The sequence below is a fragment of the Salvelinus fontinalis genome, chromosome 40 (genome assembly GCF_029448725.1).
Source record: "Salvelinus fontinalis isolate EN_2023a chromosome 40, ASM2944872v1, whole genome shotgun sequence".
Classification (NCBI taxonomy): domain Eukaryota; kingdom Metazoa; phylum Chordata; class Actinopteri; order Salmoniformes; family Salmonidae; genus Salvelinus; species Salvelinus fontinalis.
Genome location: NC_074704.1, coordinates 13767592 through 13793744, shown reverse-complemented (window position 1 = coordinate 13793744; position 26153 = coordinate 13767592). Strand labels below are relative to the sequence as shown.

General features: G+C 40.4%; 1 protein-coding gene across 1 annotated transcript; it reads right to left on the bottom strand.

Annotated features, from left to right (window-relative positions):
* Nucleotides 1-16732: 16732 nt before the first annotated feature.
* On the bottom strand, nt 16733-22479 carry LOC129839280 (zinc finger protein 22-like). The gene is made up of 2 exons (XM_055906590.1): nt 22125-22479; nt 16733-17581 (listed from the first exon to the last, which is right to left on the bottom strand). Exons 1-2 carry the CDS (start codon nt 22477-22479, stop codon nt 17124-17126), a joined length of 813 nt encoding a protein of 270 aa, XP_055762565.1. The 3' UTR covers nt 16733-17123.
* Between the last annotated feature and the right edge of the window lie 3674 nt (nt 22480-26153).

Sequence of the window (26153 nt, the reverse complement as noted above, 5' to 3'; positions counted from 1 at the left end):
CCAGGTGGACACTGGGTTTGATTCAGACCCTGCCAGTGTACCAGGTGGACATTGGGTTTGATTCAGACCCTGCCAGTGTACCAGGTGGACATTGGGTTTGATTCAGACCCTGTCAGTGTGCCAGGTGGACATTGGGTTTGATTCAGACCCTGCCAGCATGGCCAGAGATGTAACTTATAACCACAGTACCAACACAGACCTTTCATGCGTGACTAAAAACACCCAAGTATTAGATTTACTGCCCTGGTCTAGTATGTCACTGCATCAGACACCATTCACAATGCTGGCTGAGGTACGAGTAAAACATGACATATTATTTCCTAATTGTCAAAAAATCCTCACTCCTTTAATCAACTAGTCTCTCACTGTTTAACCAGAATAACATGAGTTGTGTCCTTCAAACTGTTAGACTGTTAGTCCATAATCAACTAGTCTCTCACTGTTTAACCAGAATAACATGAGTTGTGTCCTTCAAACTGTTAGACTGTTAGTCCGTAATCAACTAGTATCTCACTGTTTACCAGAATAACATGAGTTCAATCAATCAATCAAGTTTATTTTATATAGCCCTTCGTACATCAGCTAATATCTCGAAGTGCTGTACAGAAACCCAGCCTAAAACCCCAAACAGCAAGCAATGCAGGTGTAGAAGCACGGTGGCTAGGAAAAACTCCCTAGAAAGGCCAAAACCTAGGAAGAAACCTAGAGAGGAACCAGGCTATGAGGGGTGGCCAGTCCTCTTCTGGCTGTGCCGGGTGGAGATTATAACAGAACATGGCCAAGATGTTCAAAATGTTCATAAATGACAAGCATGGTCAAATAATAATCAGGAATAAATGTCAGTTTGCTTTTCATAGCCGATCATTAAGAGTTGAAAACAGCAGGTCTGGGGCAGGTAGGGGTTCCATAACTGCAGGCAGAACAGTTGAAACTGGGACAGCAGCAAGGCCAGGTGGACTGGGGACAGCAAGGAGTCATCATGCCCGGTAGTCCTGACATATGGTCCTAGGGCTTAGGACCTCCGAGAGAGAGAGAGAAAGAGAGAAGGAGAGAATTAGAGAGAGCCAAGATGTTCAAAATGTTCATAAATGACAAGCATGGTCAAATAATAATCAGGAATAAATGTCAGTTGGCTTTTCATAGCCGATCATTAAGAGTTGAAAACAGCAGGTCTGGGACAGGTAGGGGTTCCATAACTGCAGGCAGAACAGTTGAAACTGGGACAGCAGCAAGGCCAGGTGGACTGGGGACAGCAAGGAGTCATCATGCCCAGTAGTCCTGACGTATGGTCCTAGGGCTCAGGTCCTCCGAGAGAGAGAAAGAAAGAGAGAAGGAGAGAATTAGAGGGAGCATACTGAAATTCACACAGGACACTGGATAAGACAGGAGAAGTACTCCAGATATAACCAACTGGCCCTAGCCCCCCGACACAAACTACTGCAGCATAATTACTGGAGGCTGAGACAGGAGGGGTCAGGAGACACTGTGGCCCCATCCGATGATACCCCCGGACAGGGCCAAACAGGCCCCCCCGCACCACTAGAGGGATATCGTCAGCCACCAACTTACAATCCTGAGACAAGGCCGAGTATAGCCCACAAAGATCTCCACCACAGCACAAACCAAGGGGGGGGCGCCAACCCAGACAGGAAGATCACGTCAGTAACTCAACCCACTCAAGTGACGCACCCCTCCTAGGGACGGTATGAAAGAGCACCAGTAAGCCAGTGACTCAGCCCCTGTAATAGGGTTAGAGGTAGAGAATCCCAGTGGAGGGGAACCGGCCAGGCAGAGACAGCAAGGGCGGTTCGTTGCTCCAGAGCCTTTCCGTTCACCTTCACACTCCTGGGCCAGACTACACTCAATCATATGACCTACTGAAGAGATAAGTCTTCAGTAAAGACTTAAAGGTTGAGACCGAGTCTGCGTCTCTCACATGGGTAGGCAGACCATTCCATAAAAATGGAGATCTATAGGAGAAAGCCCTGCCTCCAGCTGTTTGCTTAGAAATTCTAGGGACAATTAGGAGGCCTGCGTCTTGTGACCGTAGCGTACGTGTAGGTATGTACGGCAGGACCAACTCGGAAAGATAGGTAGGAGCAAGCCCATGTAACGCTTTATAGGTTAACAGTAAAACCTTGAAATCAGCCCTTGCCTTAACAGGAAGCCAGTGTAGGGAAGCTAGCACTGGTGTAATATGATCAAATTCCTTGATTCTAGTCAGGATTCTAGCAGCCATATTTAGCACTAACTGAAGTTTATTTAGTGCTTTATCCGGGTAGCCGGAAAGTAGAGCATTGCAGTAGTCTAGCCTAGAAGTAACAAATGCATGGATTAATTTTTCCTCAATTAAGTTGGAAAAGTAGGATGATCGAGCAGCAGTGAGGGCTCTTCGATACTGCACGGTACTGTCTTTCCAAGCTAGTCGGAAGACTTCCAGTTTGGTGTTGCTGTTTAATTAGCTTCTTGATATGCCACACCTGTCAGGTGGATGGATTGTCTTGTTAAAGGAGAAATGCTCTAACAGGGATATAAACAAATGTGTTCACAACATTTGAGATAATTAAGCTTTTTGTGCATATGGAAATATTCTGGGATCTTAAATTTCAACAGTTAACTCTTAAGGAGCCGCCCATTTTTTTCAATTTTTGCCTAACTGCCTGTAGCTCAGGACCTGAAGCAAGGATATACATATTATTGATACCTTTTGAAAGGAAACACTTTGAGGTTTATGGAAGTGTGAAATTAATGTAGGAGAATATAACACAATAAATCTGGTAAGTGATAATACAAAGAAAAAAACTAACGTTTTTTGCATTGTTTTTATACCATCATCTTTGAAATGCAGAAGAAAGGCCATAATGTATTATTTTCAAGTTCATAACTTTGAAAACCTCAAACAATAGCGTGGTATTCTTTCATTGTAATAGCTACTGTAAATTAGACAATGCAGTTAGAATAACAAGAATTTACGCTTTCTGCCAATATCATATATGTCTATGTCCTGGGAAAATGTCTTGTTACTTACAACCTCATGCTAATCCCATTAGCGCACATAAGCTCAACCTTCCCGTGGATGGGACACCGATCTGTAGAGATCTTTAAGAGGTTTTAATTAATGGGATGGCCATTTGACACGTTACCCAGCTTGGCTTAGGGATGGCCATTTGACACGTTACCCAGCTTGGCTTGGGGATGTCCATTTGACATGTTACCCAGCTTGGCTTAGGGATGGCCATTTGACACGTTACCCGGCTTGGCTTAGGGATGGCCATTTGACAGGTTACCCAGCTTGGCTTAGGGATGGCCATTTGACATGTTACCCAGCTTGGCTTAGGGATGGCCATTTGACACGTTACCCAGCTTGGCTTAGGGATGGCCATTTGACATGTTAAGTATTCAGACCCCTTGACTTACTACCCAATGGAACTAGTTACTGCAGCCAGTAAATCCCCTGGGAAGTCCTAGGGCCCAATGGAACTAGTTACTGCAGCCAGTAAATCCCCTGGGAAGGCCTAGGGCCCAATGGAACTAGTTACTGCAGCCAGTAAATCCCCTGGGAAGTCCTAGGGCCCGATGGAACTAGTTACTGCAGCCAGTAAATCCCCTGGGAAGTCCTAGGACCCGATGGAACTAGTTACTGCAGCCAGTAAATCCACTGGGAAGTCCTAGGAACCGATGGAACTAGTTACTGCAGCCAGTAAATCCCCTGGGAAGTCCTAGGGCCCGATGGAACTAGTTACTGCAGCCAGTAAATCCTCTGGGAAGTCCTAGGGCCCGATGGAACTAGTTACTGCAGCCAGTAAATCCATTGGAACCTCTGGGAGTTAACCACTAGGGGGGAGGAGTGTAATATCTGGGATCTACATCTGTTTATATTAGTTACTATGATGTTACTAAGCGGTGATGTATTATGACAGTTACTACACCTAATAGATGTGCCCTTGGTTAGGGAGGTGACCAAGAACCCGATGGTCACTCTGACAGAACTCTAGAGTTCATCTGTGGAGATGGGAGAACCTTCCAGAAGGACAACCATCTATGCAGCACTCCACCAATCAGGTCTTTATGGCATGGTTACCGGGTGCACGAAGGCCGTTTTGGGTCACTAGGTGCACTTATGATAGAGTGGTGGCAGCAACATGCTGTAGGGACGTTTTTCAGCGGCAGGGACTGGGAGACTAGTGTCTAGTGTCTGGGGGATAGAGAGAAATCAAATGGTGTAGTTTGAGGCTATGGGGAGGAGAGTGATGCAGGCGCTGGAGAAGGAGGTGTGTTCTAGTGTGTCTGGGCAGGTGTGATGTAGTTAATGGAGATGGAGGTGTGTTCTAGTGGGTCTGGGCAGGTGTGATGTAGTTAATGGAGATGGAGGTGTGTTCCAGTGGGTCTGGGCAGGTGTGATGTAGTTAATGGAAATGGAGGTGTGTGCTAGTGGGTTTGGGCAGGTGTGATGTAGTTAATGGAGATGGAGGTGTGTTCTAGTGGGTCTGGGCAGGTGTGATGTAGTTAATGGAGATTGAGGTGTGTTCTAGTGGGTCTGGGCAGGTGTGATGTAGTTAATGGAGATGGAGGTGTGTACTAGTGGGTCTGGGCAGGTGTGATGTAGTTGTAATTTGTATGTGTATGTTTATAAAATATCAAATGAAATATATGTTTGAAGACCCAATGCAAAGTTACACCTTATTACATAAAACCAATCAGAAATCAGAAGAATGCCAAAGTCAGGTGCGTTGTAATATGGAGGACCAGCCTATTCCCTATGATGTAAACTACAACAGAAATAACTTGATGTATAACTTCATATTAAACCAATCGTTTCCACTCATGATTTGAGTGATTAAAGTAAACCAATGTTTTGGAAATACATAACGCCATCTAACCAATCAAAGAATGTTAGCTATATGCAGTTATTTTAGCCAGCCAGCTAACGTTAGGTATATGCAGTTATCTTAGCCAGCCAGCTAACATTAGCTATATGCAGTTATCTTAGCCAGCCAGCTAACATTAGCTATTTAGTCAACTAGCTATGGTCAGCGAGCTGGAGCCCAACTACCGGAGACCAGTTAGAACCCAACTAACAAAACCCAACTAAAACATAACTGCAGATAAAAAGAGACATACAGAATGATGGCAGAGAAAATCCCCAAAATCCAAAATATAAAGATGACAGTTGTCAGTAAGCTGCAATGATGGGACACACACTTTTGGGTCAGCATTATGAAAACCTAGTTTCCCTCCTTCAGGGAACAGTAGTTATAGTCAGCTTGTGATAAACTTCAACATAAATACTGGATCTTGCTGTCGGACAATTTTGACAGTCAAATGACAAACATCACGACATGCAACAACAACCAAAGTGCTTCTTCATTCGTTACTCTGGTAAAGACAGTTATGCCGTGCTCCACGTTGGATCCAACATCCCTAACAAATTGATGTTGATAATGTTATTGTCTGCTTGATTTACTGCAGGGTCTCGTTAGTCTGTTTGGACACAGAGATACTTTGCTCATAATGTGTAGAGAACTGTTCCTTGATAGATAGGCTATTGTACAACACACAGAGCTATTTTCCTTTATTCAGGGCATTTAGAATGACAACACATTACAGAGTAGCCTAGTGGGATTATTCACAAAATTATCTGGTGATCAGGTTATGAAATGTCATGACAAAGATATTTTAGTTTCCATGTTTCACCTGAAATATGAAATGATTTATAGTCTCCTGTGTCTCCAGTGTCTCCTGACCCCTCCTGTCTCAACCTCCAGTATTTATGCTGCAGTAGTTTGTGTCGGGGGGCTAGGGCCAGTTGGTTATATCTGGAGTACTTCTCCTGTCTTATCCAGTGTCCTGTGTGAATTTAAGTATGCTCTCTCTAATTCTCTCCTTATCTCTTTCTTTCTCTCTCTCGGAGGACCTGAGCCCTAGGACCATACGTCAGGACTACTGGGCATGATGACTCCTTGCTGTCCCCAGTCCACCTGGCCTTGCTGCTGTTCCAGTTTCAACTGTTCTGCCTGCAGTTATGGAACCCCTACCTGTCCCAGACCTGCTGTTTTCAACTCTTAATGATCGGCTATGAAAAGCCAACTGACATTTATTCCTGATTATTATTTGACCATGCTTGTCATTTATGAACATTTTGAACATCTTGGCCATGTTCTGTTATAATCTCCACCCGGCACAGCCAGAAGAGGACTGGCCACCCCTCATAGCCTGGTTCCTCTCTAGGTTTCTTCCTAGGTTTTGGCCTTTCTAGGGAGTTTTTCCAAGCCACCGTGCTTCTACACCTGCATTGCTTGCTGTTTGGGGTTTTAGGCTGGGTTTCTGTACAGCACTTCGAGATATTAGCTGATGTAAGAAGGGCTATATAAAATAAACTTGATTGATTGATAGTCCTAGGTCTGGGTTGTTGTTAGGTGAAGTTATGGGTCCTACAGTAGGTCTAGGTTATTGTTAGGTGAAGTTATGGGTCCTACAGTAGGTCTATGTTATTGTTAGGTGAAGTTATGGGTCCTATAGTAGGTCTATGTTAGGTGAAGTTATGGGTCCTAAAGTAGGTCTATTTTATAGTTATGGGTCCTACAGTAGGTCTATGTTATTGTTAGGTGAAGTTATGGGTCTATGTTGTTGTTAGGTGAAGTTATGGGTCCTATAGTAGGTCTATGTTAGGTGAAGTTATGGGTCCTATAGTAGGTCTATGTTATAGTTATGGGTCCTACAGTAGGTCTGTGTTGTTGTTAGGTGAAGTTATGGGTCCTACAGTAGGTCTAGGTTGTTGTTAGGTGAAGTTATGGGTCCTACAGTAGGTCTAGGTTGTTGTTAGGTGAAATTATGGGTCCTACAGTAGGTCTATGTTGTTGTTAGGTGAAGTTATGGGTCCTACAGTAAGTCTATGTTGTTGTTAGGTGAAGTTATGGGTCCTACAGTAGGTCTATGTTATTGTTAGGTGATGTTATGGGTCCTACAGTAGGTCTATGTTGTTGTTAGGTGAAGTTATGGGTCCTACAGTAGGTCTAGGTTATTGTTAGGTGAAGTTATGGGTCCTACAGTAGGTCTATGTTGTTGTTAGGTGAAGTTATAGGTCCTACAGTAGGTTTATGTTGTTGTTAGATGAAGGTATGGGTCCTACAGTAGGTCTAGGTTGTTGTTAGGTTAAGTTATGGGCCAATTTGTTCAACACTTAGTGTACAAACCTTCATTGTCAGGCTGATGGAGCCAAAGAGCATTTTACTGGTTGAAGTCATTTTTAAATATAAAGTAGTACATTTTCGACAATAACACCAACATTATATCAATCAGGACATTCAAACGAGCCTTACAGTTATAATCCAAAGTAGTGTGAAATGCACTCATAAGCAACCTGTAAATAGAGGCTATTTTTGCTGTCAGCCTATGAGAACTCCCCTGAGTTTTCCCCCACGGTGGTGAATTAGTGAATATACAAAGAGCTTAATGTGAGTTTCCTTGAGTAGCACTCCTGATCTTGCGCTGTAAAATTCCGAATACATTGTGGAAAAACTAAAATCTTGGCTCACCATTTTTGCTCTATGCAGATATACTACATCCATAACTAGTGGTTTCCTCATTACCAGATATACTACATCCATAACTAGTGGTTTCCTCATTACCAGTTATACTACATCCATAACTACTGGTTTCCTCATTACCAGATATACTACATCCATAACTAGTGGTTTCCTCATTACCAGATATACTACATCCATAACTAGCGGTTTCCTCATTACCAGATATACTACATCCATAACTAGTGGTTTCCTCATTACCAGTTATACTACATCCATAACTAGTGGTTTCCTCATTACCAGATATACTACATCCATAACTAGTGGTTTCCTCATGACCAGTTATACTACATCCATAACTAGTGGTTTCCTCATTACCAGATATACTACATCCATAACTAGTGGTTTCCTCATTAGCAGATATACTACATCCATAACTAGCGGTTTCCTCATTACCAGATATACTACATCCATAACTAGTAGTTTCCTCATTAGCAGATATACTACATCCATAACTAGTGGTTTCCTCATTACCAGTTATACTACATCCATAACTAGTAGTTTCCTCATTACCAGATATACTACATCCATAACTAGTGGTTTCCTCATTACCAGTTATACTACATCCATAACTAGTGGTTTCCTCATTACCAGATATACTACATCCATAACTGGTGGTTTCCTCATTAGCAGATATACTACATCCATAACTAGTGGTTTCCTCATTAGCAGATATACTACATCCATAACTAGTGGTTTCCTCATTACCTGATATACTACATCCATAACTAGTGGTTTCCTCATTACCAGTTATACTACATCCATAACTAGTGGTTTCCTCATTACCAGATATACTACATCCATAACTGGTGGTTTCCTCATTAGCAGATATACTACATCCATAACTAGTGGTTTCCTCATTAGCAGATATACTACATCCATAACTAGTGGTTTCCTCATTACCTGATATACTACATCCATAACTATCGGTTTCCTCATTAGCAGGGAGGAGTTTCTGCAACCAAATTGTATGTGCTTTGCCCTCGTGCCGCTATTTTATTAAACACAGAAAGGGGCCAATAATGGAGACCAAAAGTCAGCTGGCACACTGCTTAGAGTTTCAACAACATGAATAACTTATTTCTAGCCTACAATCTTAGATGTTACTACTAATGTGAAAACAAGATCAAAATATGACTATTATTTCTCATATTCAGACATTTGTTAAATCATTTTAACTTTCATTACAGACGTCAATTGTTGTACAACGTCATGGCTACGCTGTTGGCATCACCTTTTACAGTGGATTTCTGCAGTTGTGGGCCTTAAACCATCTGTCTGACTTTGTTGTTCACACAGGAGAGAGACGGGACTACCGTGGGTCCTCTGGGGAGCCTCAACAACATCATGATGCAGAGAAAAGTCTCTCCACATTAGAACACATCAAGAAACACCCGGAGAGATCCACAGGAGAGAAATCTAACCACTGTGTTTACTGTGGGAAGAGTTACTCATGTTCAGATTCACTAAAAGTGCACCAGAGAACACACACAGGAGAGAAATCAACCACTGTTTTGACTGTGGGAAAAGTTTCTCAATATCAGATTCACTTAAAGTACACCAAAGAATTCACACAGGAGAGAAATCTTTCTGCTGCTCTTACTGTGGGAAACATTACTCAAGATTAAATTCACTACAAGGCCACCTGAGAATTCACACGGGAGAGAAATCTTATAGCTGTGATCAATGTGAGAAGAGTTTTGCTCAATCAGGCAGCCTGATAGTGCACCAGAGAGCACACACCGGAGAGAAACCTTATGGCTGTGATCAATGTGGGAAGAGGTTTGTTATATCTAACTATCTGACGACACATCAGAGAACACACACAGAGAAATCTTATAGCTGTAATCAATGTGGGAAGAGTTTTACTCAGCCAAACATTCTGATAGTACAACTGAGAACACACACAGGAGAGAAACCTCATAGCTGTGATCAATGTGGGAAGAGATACTCTGATAAAAGACCTCTGATCAAACATCAGAGAATACATACATGAAGGAGTTGTTTCATGATATCAATGAAATTATGTCACAATGTAGAATGTTTTAACATTGTAGAAGGAGTATTTTAATGATGTCACAATGTAGAATGTTTTAACATTGTAAATGGAGTATTTTAATGATGTCACAATGTAGAAGACTAAACATTTGCCCCCTGTTCTATTGATTTCAACATGATATGGATATTAGCCTCAGGGGGAAAATCCAGGCTCTGAATTGAATGAGTACTATTTATGTGGTTTAACAAAAAGTGACTAACAAAAAGAGTTGGGTTATACGTTGGTGACCCACTTGAATCAAAATGCAGCACTTAAATGTAGCAAGCTGTTTTCTAGAAATTGTCCTCTAACACATTATTCCCAGATTCTGTGTGGTTTTTGAGCTGTTAATTTTAACAGGATTTTAACTAGGACATTTAAGTAGCTTTCCTGAACGTGGCTTAAATTAGGTTTAGTCCGTCGGAGACTGGAGTCCTGGAGTCAGGTAAGTAAGCCTAAATGAGAACACCTGGGTTAATCCTGATTAGGTTCAGTATGAACACCAGGGTTAATCCCGATTAGGTTCAGTATGAACGCCTGGGTTAATCCTGATTAGGTTCAGTATGAACACCTGGGTTAATCCTGATTAGGTTCAGTATGAACGCCTGGGTTAATCCTGATTAGGTTCAGTATGAACACCAGGGTTAATCCCAATTAGGTTCAGTATGAACACCAGGGTTAATCCCAATTAGGTTCAGTATGAACGCCTGGGTTAATCCTGATTAGGTTCAGTATGAACGCCTGGGTTAATCCTGATTAGGTTCAGTATGAACACCTGGGTTAATCCTGATTAGGTTCAGTATGAACACCTGGGTTAATCCTGATTAGGTTCAGTATGAACACCTGGGTTAATCCTGATTAGGTTCAATATGAACACATTCTGTTGGTCTAATGCTGCTCATTAAAACGCTCCAAAACAAATGTTGTCAAACCATCCAGTTATTGAAGGTAAAAAGCACACTGCTGCTACTGAGCAGTAGAACAAGAGGGTTGGGCTGCAATTTGCTGTGAATTCAATGGAAATGTGACCACAAGAAGAGTACAACAACTTCAGGTGAGATATCTACATTATTATCAGGATTACAAGAAGAAACAACAACTAGAGGTGAGATATCTGCATTACTATCAGGATTTCTCATATTCATATTGTGTGACATCACTTCTATTATTAAATGATCTCTGCCTTTTATAGACTCTGTGGAAAAATGATTCCAAGCACCTCCCTCCTTTTGAAGCTTCCAGTCTGTTATTCAAACTCAATCAGCATGACAGAGTGATTTCCAGCCTTGTCCTCGTCAACACTCACACCTGTGTTAACGAGAGAATCACTGACATGATGTCAGCTGGTCCTTTTGTGGCAGGGCTGAAATGCAGTGGAAATGTTTTTGGGGGATTCAGTTCATTTGCATGGCAAAGAAGGACTTTGCAATTCATCTGATCACTCTTCATAACATTCTGGAGTATATGCTAAATGCCATCATACAAACTGAGGCAGCAGACTTTGTGAAAATTTATATTTGTGTCCTTCTCAAAACTTTTGACCACGACCGTACACAGTGATTGTGTAATGTGAACAGGTTGGAAGAGCCAGTAGACAGTGAGTGTGTAATGTGAACAGGTTGGAAGAGCCAGTAGACAGTGAGTGTGTAATGTGAACAGGTTGGAAGAGCCAGTAGACAGTGAGTGTGTAATGTGAACAGGTTGGAAGAGCCAGTAGACAGTGAGTGTGTAATGTGAACAGGTTGGAAGAGCCAGTAGACAGTGAGTGTGTAATGTGAACAGGTTGGAAGAGCCAGTAGACAGTGAGTGTGTAATGTGAACAGGTTGGAAGAGCCAGTAGACAGTGAGTGTGTAATGTGAACAGGTTGGAAGAGCCAGTAGACAGTGAGTGTGTAATGTGAACAGGTTGGAAGAGCTAGTAGACAGTGAGTGTGTTCCCTCCACATCTGCTATAACATCCCTGAGAGAAGATGCTGCCACCACCTTTCAGCAGAGAACAAAGAAGATGACAATGCATGAAACAGTAACCAGAGAATTTTGTACAGAACAAACATTATCAAACCAAAAATAATCCATAATGAACACATTCCATATTTAAATGCATCTCATCTAGTTGAAGTGCTGCAATGTGAAGCAACTCCGTGTGCAAGTCCTCGTTGGTCATTTCCTGCCTCAGTCATGGACACATCTACCTCAGCCACGGACACATCTACCTCAGCCACATCTACCTCAGCCATGGACACACCTGCCTCAGCCACGGACACATCTACCTCAGCCGCGGACACATCTGCCTCAGCCACGGACACATCTACCTCAGTCATGGGTACATCTGCCTCAGCCACGGACACATCTACCTCAGCCACGGGTATATCTGCCTCAGCCACGGGTACATCTGTTTGATGCTGATCATGGGAGCATCAGGACAGTCATGCTGCTTCAGGTAGTTGGGCAGCACAGCTGTAGCAATGATCACCTTGCAGCATCTTCTTGGCTTGAAACGAAGTATATTGCGAAAACACTGGAATCTATTTTTCCATACTCCAAAAACACACTCGACCATCCCTCTCGTGTGCATATGAGCTCTGTTATATCTTTGCTGCTCAGCTGTTGTGGGATTTATGTCTGGAGTGAATAAAAAGTTACTCTGATCATATTACTATGTAGTAACTATTAGTAGACCATGTTACTATGTAGTAGCTATTAGTAGACCATATTACTATGTAGTAACTATTAGTAGACCATGTTACTATGTAGTAACTATTAGTAGACCATGTTACTATGTAGTAACTATTAGTAGACCATGTTACTATGTAGTAACTATTAGTAGACCATGTTACTATGTAGTAACTATTAGTAGACCATGTTACTATGTAGTAGCTATTAGTAGACCATGTTACTATGTAGTAACTATTAGTACACCATATTACTATGTAGTAACTATTAGTAGACCATGTTACTATGTAGTAGCTATTAGTAGACCATATTACTATGTAGTAACTATTAGTAGACCATATTACTATGTAGTAACTATTAGTAGACCATATTACTATTAGTAGACCATATTACTATGTAGTAACTATTAGTAGACCATGTTACTATGTAGTAGCTATTAGTAGACCATATTACTATGTAGTAACTATTAGTACACCATATTACTATGTAGTAACTATTAGTACACCATATTACTATGTCGTAACTATTAGTAGACCATGTTACTATGTAGTAACTATTAGTAGACCATATTACTATGTAGTAACTATTAGTACACCATATTACTATGTCGTAACTATTAGTAGACCATGTTACTATGTAGTAACTATTAGTAGACCATATTACTATGTAGTAACTATTAGTAGACCATATTACTATGTAATAACTATGAATAGACCATGTTACCATGTAGTAACTATTAGTAGACCATGTTACTATGTAGTAAATATTAGTAGACCATGTTACTATGTAGTAACTATTAGTAGACCATGTTACTATGTAGTAACTATTAGTAGACCATGTTACTATGTAGTAACTATTAGTAGACCATGTTACTATGTAGTAACTATTAGTAGACCATGTTACTATGTAGTAAATATTAGTAGACCATATTACTATGTAGTAACTATTAATAGACCATGTTACTATGTAGTAACTAGTAGTAGACCATGTTACTATTAGTATACCATGTTACTATGTAGTAACTATTAGTAGACCATGTTACTATGTAGTAAATATTAGTAGACCATGTTACTATGTAGTAGACCATATTAGTAGACCATGTTACTATGTAGTAAATATTAGTAGACCATGTTACTATATAGTAGACCATATTAGTAGACCATGTTTCTCACCTTAATATCCACTGTCACCAAGTAGTTGTCCACTATGTTGTCCTCTCTGAAACTGAGACCAATGAAGAGTTGAGGGAAATCCTTCAATCCTGAGTTGCATCTTTCCAACGGGCAACAATGTGTGCGAACTCTAAATGAGGAGTGCATCCACCCTGAACATTGATGGAAAACCAGTTGTTATGGTTACGGTACTCCTCAGCATCAGGAGTTGATGATAAACCAGTTGTTATGGTTACGGTACTCCGCAGCATCAGGAGTTGATGGTAAACCAGTTGTTATGGTTACGGTACTCCTCAGCATCAGGAGTTGATGGTAAACCAGTTGTTATGGTTACAGTACTCCTCCGCATCAGGAGTTGATGGTAAACCAGTTGTTATGGTTACGGTTCTCCTCAGCATCAGGAGTTGATGGTAAACCAGTTGTTATGGTTACGGTACTCCTCAGCATCAGGAGTTGATGGTAAACCAGTTGTTATGGTTACGGTACTCCTCAGCATCAGGAGTTGATGATAAACCAGTTGTTATGGTTACAGTACTCCTCAGCATCAGGAGTTGATGGTAAACCAGTTGTTATGGTTACAGTACTCCTCAGCATCAGGAGTTGATGGTAAACCAGTTGTTATGGTTACGGTTCTCCTCAGCATCAGGAGTTGATGGTAAACCAGTTGTTATGGTTACAGTACTCCTCAGCATCAGGAGTTGATGGACACTTGATGGGAACATGACATCCATCTAACCAGCCAATCACTCCTGGGAACTGCCCATGTTCATAGAATTTAACTTTATAGTTGGCTTGACCAGCAGCATCAGGAAACTAGATGTAAAGATTCAGTAAACAAATGGCCCTGCAGACTTTATAGTTGGCTTGACCAGCAGCATCAGGAGACTTGAGGTAAAGACTCCTCAGTTCACAAATGGCCCTGCAGACTTTATAGTTGGCTTGGCCAGCAGCATCAGGAAACTAGATGTAAAGACTCTTCAGTTCACAAATGGCCCTGCAGACTTTGTGAACAATTAAACACACAGTTGCTTCTTTGGCACCACACAAATCACCAGTTTCACAATGAAAGATGCCAGATGCCAAAAAACCTCAAAGTGATCAGAAGTTGGAGAGAATTGGGTGAAGGCCGTCCTCTTTGAGACAGAGAGGAAAGTGGAGGCTCAAGCAGAGATATTATCTCCAATGCATTTTCTTTGTACATAGGAAAGCGGTCTCAAAGTAATGTAATGGATGACTCCTATCCACCAGTACTGGTCTGGCCTCTGTATTGCATGTTGGTCTTCACTTAGACATTCCACATAGTCCAGGCTCCCTCACAAACAGCACAAAGCAGAAATTAAACCTGCCTCTTTGAAAGATTAATGTAAGCTTTTATTTAGTCCTAAAGTAGCTCTAATCCTCCCTCTTGCAATCGCCTTTGTTAAGTCCAGAACAGGCTAAATCTACCACTATTTTAAGAGAAGTCTGTGCAAGTCGCTTTGAGTTAAGACAGCTCATTTTAGTCTGGGACTAAACTTAAGCCTTGTCTGTGAAACCGACCCTGAGTGTTTTATATAATATGACTAAATGTGTTCCTTTCTGTGTTGCAGGGGCAGTCAAGAAATGGAACGGCAAGGCCACAGAACATGACATAAGCAGAGCTGTGGGAGACCACCTCAAGCCCCTGGTAGAGCCGGGGGTGGTGTTTACCACTCCACCACGCCTTCAGCAGGCTTGAAATGTGATACAGCTTTTCATAATAAGATGGACCAAGAAATGTGTTGCTTTTACACATATTTGTTCATTGGCTTGGCAAGAGTCTGTTGATTGGTCAGTCATTGGGTTCATCTGTTCTACAATATGTTCAAATCAAGCTTTATTTATACAGCACATTTCAGACATGCATGCAACGGCATCACAGAAAGAAAAAAAATAAACAGAAATGTTTAGTACACAACAAACATAAGAGGATAAAAAACAGAATACTAACTGAAAGACTAATGAACATTAAGGAAATTCCATTGATTAAAATATTAACAATTGGATGGAAAATCCAACATTGTTTGTTGTTACATTTCCCCAGCAAGAAACCCAGAAATGTCCCTTAAATAGAAGAGGGTACTAACAAAGAGTCACTGACAACAACCACAACTAAACAGGTGGGGTTTTAGAATGGGTTCTGAAAGACACTATGGGGGTGTCCACTGAAAGTTGACTATAACAACAACTGGGACCTAAAAGACACCCACCATGAGACCCACTAAATCTGCCCAAGAAGAGGCAAATTAAAGAAAAAGCCACAACAAACTTAAAGACAGGAAGCAAACCAAAAAGGTGGAGCAACTAAAGGTGTTGACTCTCCACATCTATCAAGACAACTGGAGCACTGGGCCAGACACTCTTAAATTTAACCTGGACCAGCTCAGGTGAAACACCTTCCCACTAACGAGATGGACAAGCCAGCACAGGTGTAACACATACAGACTAACGAGGTGACACCAATCAGTGCGCCCAACGTGCTAACGAGCTATACGTGATAAAGTCCAACCTCAAAACATAAATGTAACACTTTCCCCCTTAAGACAACAAATAGATCCTATATTTTCCCCCCACAAGCTTCTGGAACTCTCGTCTTCCTAAAACTCACTAAGTTCTAGAACTCTCGTCCCCTTGGAACAAAATAAATAGTGATCCATGGCAAAGCAATGGCTAAACGCAAAAACACCCTTGAGACAATCAGCAACCAACAACAGCAATATCTGTAGTAACTTTCCACCTCACTGCGGAGTTTCTCTCTCTTTTCAGGGTTCACTCCATAGGCATGTTGTTGGATCGGGGCCCAGTCCCCAATGTCATGCATTTGGGTTAGCACATCTGAGAATGAATCCTGATATTCTAAAAGAAGGGCAACAACGTCAATATAATTATATCTAAAAGTAGGGCAACAATGTCAATATAATTGTACCCAAAAATGGTCAGCTGGTTGCATAAATAATTATGATTACTAAATGTTACAAATTGTAAATATGAAAATCAAACCCAAACGTACACCCCTTTGTTAATATGTATTGGCAATACTTCACTTAATGGTGAGGCATGGAATAATAAAACATGTATCTTTTGTCAGGCTGAATGTTTGAAATATGAGGTGATTTGAGTCATGCTTCTTCAGTAGTGGAATAAAGACAATTCGCATTTGAATGTTGTCAAGAAATACTGTAGTGATGTCAGATTGCTAATAAAAATTGATTAGACCAATTTATTATACTGCTTTCATGTGTATATACACAAACATCTGCAACAATTATCATATTACATGTATTTTTTAAACAAGCAGCTTTTTCAACTTGTAGAATACAGCTGGCTACATTTTGAAGTGCTGCATTTTGATTCAAGTGCATCACCAACGCAGGAGGTGTAACACAGCTCTTTTTTTGTTAGTCACTTTTTGTTAAATAATACTCTTTCAATTCAGAGCCTGGATTTTCCCCTGAGGCTAATATCCATATCATGCTGCAATCAATTGAACAGGGCAAACGATAAGGTAGAACATCATTAAAATACTCATTCTACAATGTTAAAACATTCTACATTGTGACATCATTAAAATACTCCTACTACAACGTTAAAACATTCTACATTGTGACATTATTTCATTGATATCATGAAACAACTCCTTCATGTATGTATTTTCTGATGTTTGATCAGAGATCTTTTATCAGAGTATCTCTTGTCACATTGATCACAGCTATGAGACTTCTCTCCTGTGTGTGTTCTCTGGTGTTGAATCAGATGGCTTGATGTAGTAAAACTCATCCCACATTGATCACAGCTATGAGGTTTCTCTCCTGTGTGTGTTCTCTGGTGTTGAATCAGATGGCTTGATGTAGTAAAACTCATCCCACATTGATCACAGCTATGAGGTTTCTCACCTGTGTGTGTTCTCTGGTGTATTTTAAGTTCTGATGAAGATTTGCAACCTTTTCCACAGTCAGAGCAGCAATGAGATTTATTCCCTGTGAGTCTCTGCTGGTGTTTCCTGAGGTGTTTTGATGTGGAGAGACTATTCTCTGCCTCATCAGCATCATGAGGTTGTTGAGGCCCCCCAGAGGATCCACGATAGTCACGTCTCTCTCCTGTGTGAACAAAAAGTCAGACAGATGGTTTAAGGCCCACAACAGCAAAAATCCACCGTAAAAGGTGATGCCAACATCGTAGCCATGATGTTGTACAAACAATGACGTCTGTCATGAATGTTCATTATTTGACATTGGTCTTAAGACAGTCAAGTGAACAACAATAGTCATATTTTGTTTTCACATTAGTAACATCAACGATTGTATGCTAGACAGTAAGCAGTGTGCCAGACAACTTTTGGTCTACAATATAGGCACCTTTCTGTAGGTCTATGTTGTTGTTAGGTGAAGTTATGGGTCCTACAGTAGGTCTATGTTGTTGTTAGGTGAAGTTATGGGTCCTACAGTAGGTCTATGTTTTTAGGTGAAGTTATTGGTCCTACAGTAGGTCTATGGTATAACTAGAGGTTTCTGCATTAGCTTGGAGGAGTTTCTGCAACCAAATTGCATTTTAACAAACACAAAGGGCAGAGAGCGATGCAGAGAGCGATGCACCTATTTGGGGATGTCTGATAGTATTGACGCTCCACCACTAATGATTTGTGGAGCTTCTCAAAGTAATTTTCTCTTCACCTCAAACAGCAAGTAAAGAAAGTCTTACTAAAATAAATTAGCAAATGACAATAGTTCCTCAAAGTATTTGTAAAATATTTCCAGCTCTCACTCTTGATAAACACTTGACATGAAAGGGAAAAATTTAATGCTCTGATCCAGTGGAAATATCATAAAATACCTGATTACTTCTTATCCCTTACACAAATAGCCTACAGCTGTGTCTGTCCCAAACTCACTGGCGCGGGAAACTCTGAGGGCCCAGAATATTTTATATCAAGTTTCGGACCGACCTAGGTGATAGAACTTGAAACATTGTATCAACTATGTAGACAGGCCATGAGCAGCCAATGTGATTTATTTTTATCTGGATATTTTCTAGCTGTTTTTATTTGTTGGCTTTATGTAGGCTATTTTTACATAGTTGGCAATGGCAATAAAAGTTATTTAGATTTGTATAATTGTCATTTAAATAGAATGTAGATTAATCATAGAAAATTATTTTGAGATTCAAAGACTATTTAATTATTAATTAAATGAAACTGTTCCAGTAAAATGTGAATATGAAAATCATAACTGTTACCAGATCAGTAGAAATGGTCAGATAAATTGGCACTACAAATGGAAAAGGTTGCCGACTGCTGTTGTAGCCTATTACTGGAAACTTCAGGAGCATAACGTCAGAATTTACGAAGGCCAGCAGCAGTGTGAGGAGAATTTAAGGAAGAGGTTTTTTTCTTATGGTTAGGCTATCTTGATCTCTGGTCCCCTGGAGTCATTTGTGTGTCTCAATTATTTAAGAAAACGGGTGATTCCTATGTTGATGATGTAAATGATGTTTGCTGCTCTGTGGTATGTAATGAGGAGCAACCAGACGCTGCACGCATTTATGAAATTGCTTATTCCAGTTACTAATAAGCATGCACCCATTAAGAAAATGACTGTAAAAACTGTTAAATTCCAGTGGATTGATGAGGAATTGAAAAATGGTATGGTTGAGAGGGATGAGGGAAAAGGAATTGCAAATAAGTCTGGCTGTACAACCGATTGGCAAACATCCTGCAACTTGAGAAATCATGTGACTAAACTGAATAAAAATAAAAAAAAGACAATGAAACAAAGATAAATAACAAAGAATGATAGTAAAAAGCTATGGAGAACCTTACATACAATTTTGGGGAAAAAGGCAAACTCTGCTCCATCATTAACTGAATCAGATGGCTCATTCATCAAAGCCAACTACTTTTATGATTTTTTCATTGACAAGATTAGCAAATTTAGGAATGACATACCAGCAACAAACGCTGACACTACACATCCAAGTATATCTGACCAAATTATGAAAAACAAGCATTGTAATTTAGAATTCCGTAAAGGTAGTGTGGAAGAGGTGAAAAAATGATTGTTGTCTATCAACAATGACAAGCCACCGGGGTCTGACAATCTAGATGGAAAATTACTGAGGATAATAGCGGACTATATTGCCACTCCTATTTTCCGTATCTTTAATTTAAGCCTACTAGAGAGCGTGTGCCCTCAGGCTTGGAGGGAAGCTAAAGTCATTCCACATGTGCTATGCTCTGCATAGTTAGCTCCAGGTATAGCCATTCTGTGACCAAAAACAAGCTACATATGGACAGTACCAAAGTAAACTGACTCTGGAAATGACAAAGCGCATCGTAACTTTGCTGGGAATGGGACAAACGGACCTCGTCTGTGGTAACAAACTGGGACGATTTGTAATCAAATCTAATTCCCAGGAACGGTGTTCATATGAACCACAGAGACTGTGTGGGATAATAATATAGCCGTGTCCAACCCTGCTTGTTCCCTCGACTCCGCTACCAACCACCAATCTCCAACAGGGCCCTTTACCTGTACCACTAGACACTTCATAGTGAGCTACAGGTAGGAATCAGCAATTAATTCAAATAATGAGCCACCTATGGGAGGGGTAACAAATCTCTGTGAACAAATCTCTCAACTGCTACTGCTACCCTGGGGAGATTGATATACCCCTTGAACACTGGCTCCGACCCTCGTCGGATGTGGCAGGGCTTGTAAACTATTAGACTACGAAGGGAAGCACAGCCGATAGCTGCCCAGTGTCACGATACTACAAGACAAGCTAAATAACTTCTATGCTCGCTTCGAGGAAAGTAACACTGACACATGCATGAGAGCATCAGCTGTTCCGGACGACTTTGTGATCACGCTCTCCGCAGCCCATGTGAGTAAGACCTTTAAACAGGTTAACATTCACAAGGCCACAGGGCCAAACGGATTACCAGGACGTGTACTCCAAGCATAAGCTGACCAACTGGAAAGGGTCTTCACTGACATTTTCATCCCCTGTCTGTAATACCAAGATGTTTCAAGCAGACCACCATAGTCCCTGTAGCCAAGAACACTAAGGTAACCTGCCTAAATGACTCCCGACCTGTAGCACTCACGTCTGTAGCCATGAAGTGTTTTGAAAAGCTGGTCGTGGCACACATCAACACCATTATCCCAGAAACCCTAGACCCACTCCAATTTGCATACCGCCCCAACAGATCCACAGATGATGCAATCTCTATTGCACTCCACACTGCCCTTTCCCACCTGGACAAAAGGAACACCTATGTGAGAATGCTATTCATCGTCTACAGCTCAGCGTTCAACACCATAGTTCCCTCAAAGCTCATCACTAAGCGAAGGACCCTGGGACTAAACACTGAGCACGCCCCCATTCTCATCAAAGGGGTTGTAGCGGAGCAGGTTGAAAGCTTCAAGTTCCTTGGTATCCACATCCTTGGTGTCCACATTATAGGCTTAGTTAACTGGTGAACTGTTGAAATCATGGAAACACAAACATTTCATGTTATCCAGAGCGTTGGTGACTAACTGTGCTGCTGGCAACAATTTAATTAGATTTTTTTTGCAGATGTTTACTTACACCGGCCATATTCAACGGGTGTTGAGCGTTATTAAATTCATCAGTTATTATGCGCTCTAATCAAGTCAATAAATATTGGGTAGTTAGTTAGAATATAGTTACTATACTGGCAAGTTTGCTGTATAAGTAGCCAACTAACGTTAGGTAGCTAGCTCACATACTGGTACATACTGCTGTAAAGATATGCTATGCGTTTTGTAATGATAGTGTTGCTAACATAACGTGTAAGGTAACTTATTTGAAAAGTCATTACTTTATTACATTGCTCAACATTTGTCATAATTATTTAAAGCAGTTCGTTTGTATCCGCTCTCTCGTTGGACTTCGGCTGCATATTTTCCCCCATTTTCTTCTAAACTGAAAACGTTGAAGCCACAACCATTTCCTGAAGAATTGCATTATGGGCCCTAAAGTACTGCATGTATACTTCGTATTTTGGTGAATTTAGAACGACATCCGGGAACTTTTGGCATACTAACTACATCATACTATGACCAATAAACAGACTATATACTCAATTTACATCCCAAATAGTACAGTTAGTATGAGTATTCTAACACAGCTCAGGACTCTGGGCAGCCATTTTGTTGCTGTTTAAAAACTAGGTTGCCCCTTTAAAAAAGCCACACAACAATCAACCAATCTGCAGTTCAGCCAATAACAAAGCTGTAATTCCACCACTGTTTTGGTAATAAGATGATGGATGGGGCTGGAGAAATGTAACTAGTCTCAAATTCATAGACAGACCTATGTATGAAAGGACTGACCATCCATGATATCAACATTATAGTTTTAACCATGTTGAGGCTATACAGTGTTGATTTACATTGTTTCTAAACATTGAAGTAAAAAAGCTTATTTAGGGTTCTGATGGGGTAAAAACAGTTTAATTAAGCTCATGAGGCATGTGTTATATTCTTCAAGAATCAATGGCTATAAATAAATAATTTAAAGTAAAAATATAGATGTAGCAATTGCACATTTCCCCTTTAACACCACACATCAGTAAAACAACCTCAGAGTTTGTTCCTCTGTATTTAAGACAGTATTTACGAGTGTTACTCAGGGAACGGTTTCTCAAAACCATCTCATTGCTAAGTTCATCTTTAGAACCGGATGCCTGAAGATGCGTTTGGGAAACCGGGACCAGATATCCAGTTTCGTCCTCTTCATTTTTCGATGTGACAGCCATCTCCCCCTCCTCTTCTTTCACTGAAACGTCGTAGTCCTCCTCTTCCTCTGTAACGTATTTCTCTTCTTCTTTCACAGTAACAGCCTCACCTTCTACTTGTTTTTGTATAACAGCCTCCTCTTCCTCCTCTTTCACGAGAGCTTCTTTCTCCATCCAGCAGACCGCCTCTTCTTCAGCAGGAACGGGGTTAAGTTTGCGACTGGAGCTATGAGGCATGTACTGAAGTCGCTTAGCGGTATAATTCAAAGGAGGGTCACTTTATCAGCAGCACGTGATCAATGACGTCTGAAGAATAATTTTGTCGAACACCTGATTTGTTTGGTATTGGGCTCGTTCGACATTGCAGCCGACAGTGCAGGTGGGTGCTGACTGCCTAATTTACAAATCACCTTCCATCATAAATAACTACTCATGATTATTTATAAATCAGTCAGCCAATCACCGTTTACCCACAACGCAGCATGGATTTGATGCTCTCGAACAGGGCCAGTGGTTTAATATATGACATAATGGCTACGCTGCTACGGCATGTGACTTCATCTATAATGATGTGGCTGTTCTAAATTCTGTGTCGCTCAAAGCCTTGAGTAATGAACCTATTTTTGACACAATTGGCTGGAAAGAGCCAATGCTTTAGGAAGCGTTGTTTCCCCATCACTACTTTTCAGCATGTTTTCTGTGAAATAGACTACGGGAGTTTTGTAACTTTTTCTCCGGTAATGTTAGTTGGTCTCGCTGACCATAACTGTGCTGGTTGGCTACGCTGGTTAGGCTAATAGCTAGTTGGCTAAATATCTAACGTTAGCTGCCTGGCTAAGATAACTGCATATAGCTAACGTTAGATGGCTGGCTAAGATAACAGCATATAGCTAACGCTAGCTGTCTGGCTAAGATAACAGCATTTAGCTAACGCTAGCTGGCTGGCTAAGATAACAGCATATAGCTAACATTAGCTGGCTGGCTAAGATAACAGCATATAGCTAATGTTAGCTGGCTGGCTAAGATAACAGCATATAGCTAACGTTCTTTGATGTTTTGTTAGACGGTGTTATGTATTTCCAAAATGTTGGTTTACTTTAATTACTCAAGTCATGAGTGCAAACGATTGGTTTAATTTGAAGTTATACATTTGAAGTTATTTCTGTTGTAGTTTACATCACAGGGAATAGGCTGGTCCTCCATATTACATCACACCTGACTTCATCATTCTTCTGAATTCTGATTGGTTTCATGTATTTAATTGATTAACTCCAAAAATAGAACAGTGAGGTGTAACTTTGCAATGGGGCTTCTTGTCAATAGGGGGGCGCTGTTTTCACTTTGGAAAAAATCGTGCCCAATTTAAACGGCCTTGTACTCTATTCTAGATCATACAATATGCATAGTATTATTACTATTGGATAGAAAACACTCTCAAGTTTCTAAAACTGTTTGAATTATATCTGTGAGTAAAACAGAACTCATTTGGCAGCAAACTTCCATACAGGAAGTGAAAAATCTGAAAACGAGGCTCTGTTTCAGGGCCTGCCTATTCAATTGCCTTATATTTATCGATATGCATGCACTTCATACGCCTTCCACTAGATGTCAACAGGCAGTGGAAGGTGGAATGGGGTGTCTAGCTTGATCTGAGGTCGAACAAGAGCTTTTGGAGTGACAGGTCAGCCATTTTGTCAGTTTTCCAAGGCGCACGAAGGACCTCGACATTGTCTTCTGAAAAGCATTCGGTATACACGGCGATTGTCTCCGGCTCTGATTTTATTTCATACATTTGATAAGAACATCATAAAGTAGGTTTTTTCAACCAAGTTTTATCAGTTTAGGATGGGAATGTTAATAACCTTGGCTAGCATTGTGGCGCGAATTCGACAGAAGTGATGGACATTCTAAAACCAAACAACGACTTATTCTGGACCAAGGACTCCTTGTACAAATTTCTGATGGAAGCTCAGCAAAAGTAAGAAAACATTTATGATGTTATTTCATATTTCTGTGTAAAATATTGACTGCTATTCTCCGCCGTGTTGGTGAGTGCTGTCTCACAATAACGCAAGCTGTATGTTATGGTAAAGTTATTTTAAAAAATATAACACCGCGGTTGCATTAAGAACCAGTGTATCTTTCATTTGCCATACAACAAGTATTTTTATGTAAAGTTTATGATGAGTTCTATCATGAGTTCGTTGTTCTTTGGTCAGATTAGGTGAGTGTCCAAAATATCTCCGGACATTCTGGGAAAATGTTGCTATGTATTCACAAAGTATAACCACGATTGCAGCGCTAAATATGCACATTTTCGAACAAAACATAAGTGTATTGTATAACATGATGTTATAAGACTGTCATCTGATGAAGTTGTCCAAAGTTTAGTGATTAATTTTATATCTTTTGCTGGTTTTTGCGAAAGCTAGCTTTGCGGTGAATAAATGCGTTTGTGTGTTTGGCTATTGTGGTAAGCTAATATAATTCTACATTGTGTTTTCGCTGTAAAACACTTAAAAAATCGGAAATATTGGCTGGATTCACAAGATGTTTATCTTTCATTTGCTGTACACCATGTATTTTTCATAAATGTTTTATGATGAGTATTTATGTATTTCACGTTGCTCTCTGTAATTATTCTGGCTGCTTTGGTGCTATTTGTGATGGTAGTTGCAATGTAAAACTATGATTTATACCTCAAATATACACATTGTTCGAACAAAACATAAACGTATTGTATAACATGTTATAAGACTGTCATCTGATGAAGTTGTTTCTTGGTTAGTGACTAATTATATCTCTATTTTGTCAGTTTTGTGAAAGCTACCTATGCGGTGGAAACATTTTTTTTTTTGGCTATTGTGGTTAGCTAATAGAAATACGTATTGTGTTGTCGCTGTAAAACATTTAAAAAATTGGTAATGATGGTTAGATTCACAAGATGTTTATCTTTCATTTGCTATATTGGACTTGTGATTTCATGAAAATTATATTATATGATATCCCTGTCCCGTTATGCTAGGCTATGCTAGTCAGCTTTTTTGATGAGGATGCTCCCGGATCCGGGATGGGTATCACTGAAAGGTTAAAACATTTTTTGGGAAAAATATTTTATTTGATCTTTTATCAACTTTACCATAACTTAACCATTTTATTAACCTCCGTCGCCCAGCACTTTACATTTTTAGATAATAAAGCATTTGACCTTTCCACTGCGTTAACAATGGAGGATTGGTTGATTTCCAGTTGAAGTTTTTAAGATGATTGACGAGAAAAGTATCGTCCAACCATCCGGTATCTTGTTTCATGCACATCAAAGGTGAGGGTGAATTTCAGATGTTCACTGCTTGTATTGATGAAGGAGTGGAATCGATGAAGTTCCTCTGCTGTCCCCTGGAATAGAAGGAACACGTCATTAATGAAGACTTTTTCAGAGCCTGATGAGTTGCTAGAATAGATTGTTAGGGCTGACAATCACATTCTTCTCAAACAACCCCACATACAGTTACGCATAATTAGATGCTATTTTTTTTTAACTACAATGACCATAATGACCTGAGCACCTACTTGTCTTGTCTGTGTTTCTTTTACACATGCTATGTAAAAGAGACGGAAGAATGTGTAACATGGTCAATGCTATCTGGGATTCTTGGGACATCCCCACCCTAAACCCTAACCTTAACCCTTAACTTAACTATTTTAAATATCAACTTCAATGGGCTAGGGACGTCCCAAGGATGTCTCTACCAGAAAATATATGATCTAAGTGATTGATAGTTGGTATTCAGCAGTCATAAAGCCTTATTTACTTTAATGAACTACTAAAATAGTGATTTTGTCAGACAGCAGCTCTACACTTTATTGACTGACTGATCCGTTCATCCTTCCATCCCTCCTCAGCCTTCCTC